The sequence below is a fragment of the Montipora foliosa genome, chromosome 6 (genome assembly GCF_036669935.1).
Source record: "Montipora foliosa isolate CH-2021 chromosome 6, ASM3666993v2, whole genome shotgun sequence".
NCBI classification, from domain to species: domain Eukaryota; kingdom Metazoa; phylum Cnidaria; class Anthozoa; order Scleractinia; family Acroporidae; genus Montipora; species Montipora foliosa.
The window spans coordinates 61,279,207-61,281,706 of NC_090874.1; the positions used below are offsets into that span (position 1 = coordinate 61,279,207).

A 2,500-nucleotide genomic window follows, 5' to 3' on the forward strand; every position below is an offset into this window, starting at 1 on the left:
CTTTCAATCAATAACGTGAATAAAAATGACTCACCTCTGGTGTATTCTTGTGCCTTTTGGAGCTTATTACACCGTTTCGGGAATTCTGTGTTTTCAGTGTTTTCAATGTTCTAAGACGAAGTCAAGGCTGCACACTACGATTCCGACCGTTGTCAGCTCAGAGGCGGTTTGCGAATCGAAAATCCATCCCAGCCAAGTTTTTTTCACGCAAAGCTAAAGCCACATCCTTTGCGAACCTCCAAGAATGTTTCGTCGTCAAAAAACTCCACGCACTTGGCTGGAAAGGAGCATTTTCTGCTTCGATTTCCACGATAGCTGATGAATTTAATTGTTTATGATCACCGACGAGGACACGGAGCTTGGGTCCGAGGTCAAATTAACTCCACCCGATGAGGTACAGTCATTACAACACTTACCCCATCCCCACAGCGGCTTATCGTAACCATGGAGTTGTTACGCATTGGAACCTAACAACATCGCAAAGAGTTTTAGAATTCTGAGAAAGTGCCAGAACAAGTTTGATTGTCTTGTTTTTGAAATGCTTTTTATAAAAGAACTGAAACCATCGCTAAACAAACAGTGTTACTCTATCCGCGCCAAATTATTTGTTTAGAACAGTTCTTGTAATTAATTATTATTTTTTGTCTATTGTTTTCTCTAGCTACCGTTCATTACTCCATATATTTTTAGCACTTTTTACACTTTTGTACATATTTTTATCACATTTCGGCGTTCGCCGCATTTTTATCTAGTTTTTACATATTTATATTTTTTTTATGGAGGACAATCACAAACTGACCCCCCAAGGCCACCGTCATTGAAAGTAAACATCCGGGACATTCTCTACGGGGAGTTTCTATGACTTCATACACGTAACATCAACTATTTCGTTGCAAAGAAGAGTAGTGTTTTTTTTTGTTTCGATCCTTATCTGATCCCTGAAATGAAGAGTTACACAGCACCTCTCTTGTTTTTGTTCCTTGTGGCGTACAGTAGAGCATGGGTTCAGTTTTCCCTTTCATCGTGGCCTTACGACGAAGGCAAGATTGACTACTTGAATGATGGCACCGATAAACCAAAAAGGTCGGAGTCTACTTCTTCGAGCGAGTCGAGTTTCAGTTCAAGTTCGAGTTCAAGCTCAAGCTCTAGTTCCGATTCCTCCGGCGGATTCCACGTTAAAATGGAAGAATACGAACAGAAAACCGACAAAAGTGGAACTCACGAGGTAACGAAGACCTTCGAGAAGAAAAAAGCTACTGGAGGCAACGAAACTTCCAGCAGCAAAACCGTGGAAGTTATTCGCTTTCCGAATGGGACAATTCAACGAAGGGTCAAAGAGAATGGACCAGGAATGAAGGTGAGGTGAAAAAGAAAACAATGCATTTGCCTCTATTTTTGGTTCAAGGAATATGAGCATAGAGTTCTAAAGTGGTGACGTCATTACGATTAAAATTTAAAAATTATTGCATTTGTTGGGAAATTTTGAAAGATCAACATTTGAAAGGCCTAATGGCCACTTGTGTTATACTTACTTTTGGTCACTGAACGTGACCTGGTTGTAAATCCTGTTACAAATGTCTTGTGTGACTTGAACTTGTCTGTTCTATTTGTACTGGTGTGGAAGAAGCTTTACATCAATTTTAGTTTACTGTTCAATCTACCCCACTGAATGATACTATTTATCCAAATAGTTTCTAGAATACCAGTTAACTACCATAACTTGCTTATGAATAGTTGTATGTGCCTCATCCTTACAAATCTGCCGCTGTAAGAAAGAGAATGTGAGCAGATAGTGTATATACAAGATCAGTTACTCATCATTGTTTTCAAAAACAGTGAAGCGTAACTTGTATGCAAATGCAGATCATGCTGTGCTAATTGCTTTTTTGGCTACAAAAAAATTTCAATGAAAAGATTTATTTGTCTGACTGATAAGTCTCTCTTTCAATCTATTTTGTATTTAAGAATACCGTCATTCAAGAGTTCCTTTCAAACCACAAAAACAAGCACAGCATGATCCAAATTTACATAGACAGGCCTTCTGATATTACGCGATGGTGCGATTTCGCACTATCGACGTCAAATCGCATCCAATCGCACAATTCACGAAAAATCGCATACATGTAATTCACAAGAGAATGCACAAAATTCATAAAATAAAACATAAATCAACAAGTTTCTTAGGAGTTCCTGCATAAATATGCCATTTTAAAGATGATTTACCTTGGAAAACGGCTAAAAAGCCTTTGTTACCTTCAATTTCGTAAATATTCAAAGTTCAAGGTGTTATTTTGCATGTGGGGGGCCTGGTACAAGTCTCATTCTTAAAGAGTCGCCAATTGGTGTAACACAAACTCGTCCTTTGTTCAGATTAGCAATCTGTTCAGAAATATAATACTGCACTCAAAAACAAAGTGTAAGGGGCTAGTTGTAGCATACAGGAATATTAATAATTATTGATGATTCATTTGGCATGTTAGCTGTGTCAATCAAGATTCAT

The 2,500-nt window shown here is 38.2% G+C and overlaps 1 protein-coding gene across 1 annotated transcript in view; it reads left to right on the forward strand.

Annotated features, from left to right (window-relative positions):
* The first annotated feature begins 871 nt into the window (after positions 1–871).
* The window catches only part of LOC138008058 (uncharacterized), a 16,843-nt gene continuing 15,214 nt past the window's right edge, over positions 872–2,500 (forward strand). The window contains exon 1 of the mRNA XM_068855243.1: positions 872–1,357. Within this exon, the coding sequence (XP_068711344.1) occupies positions 944–1,357 (414 nt within the window). The 5' untranslated portion in view covers positions 872–943. The remainder of the gene's footprint in view (positions 1,358–2,500) is intronic.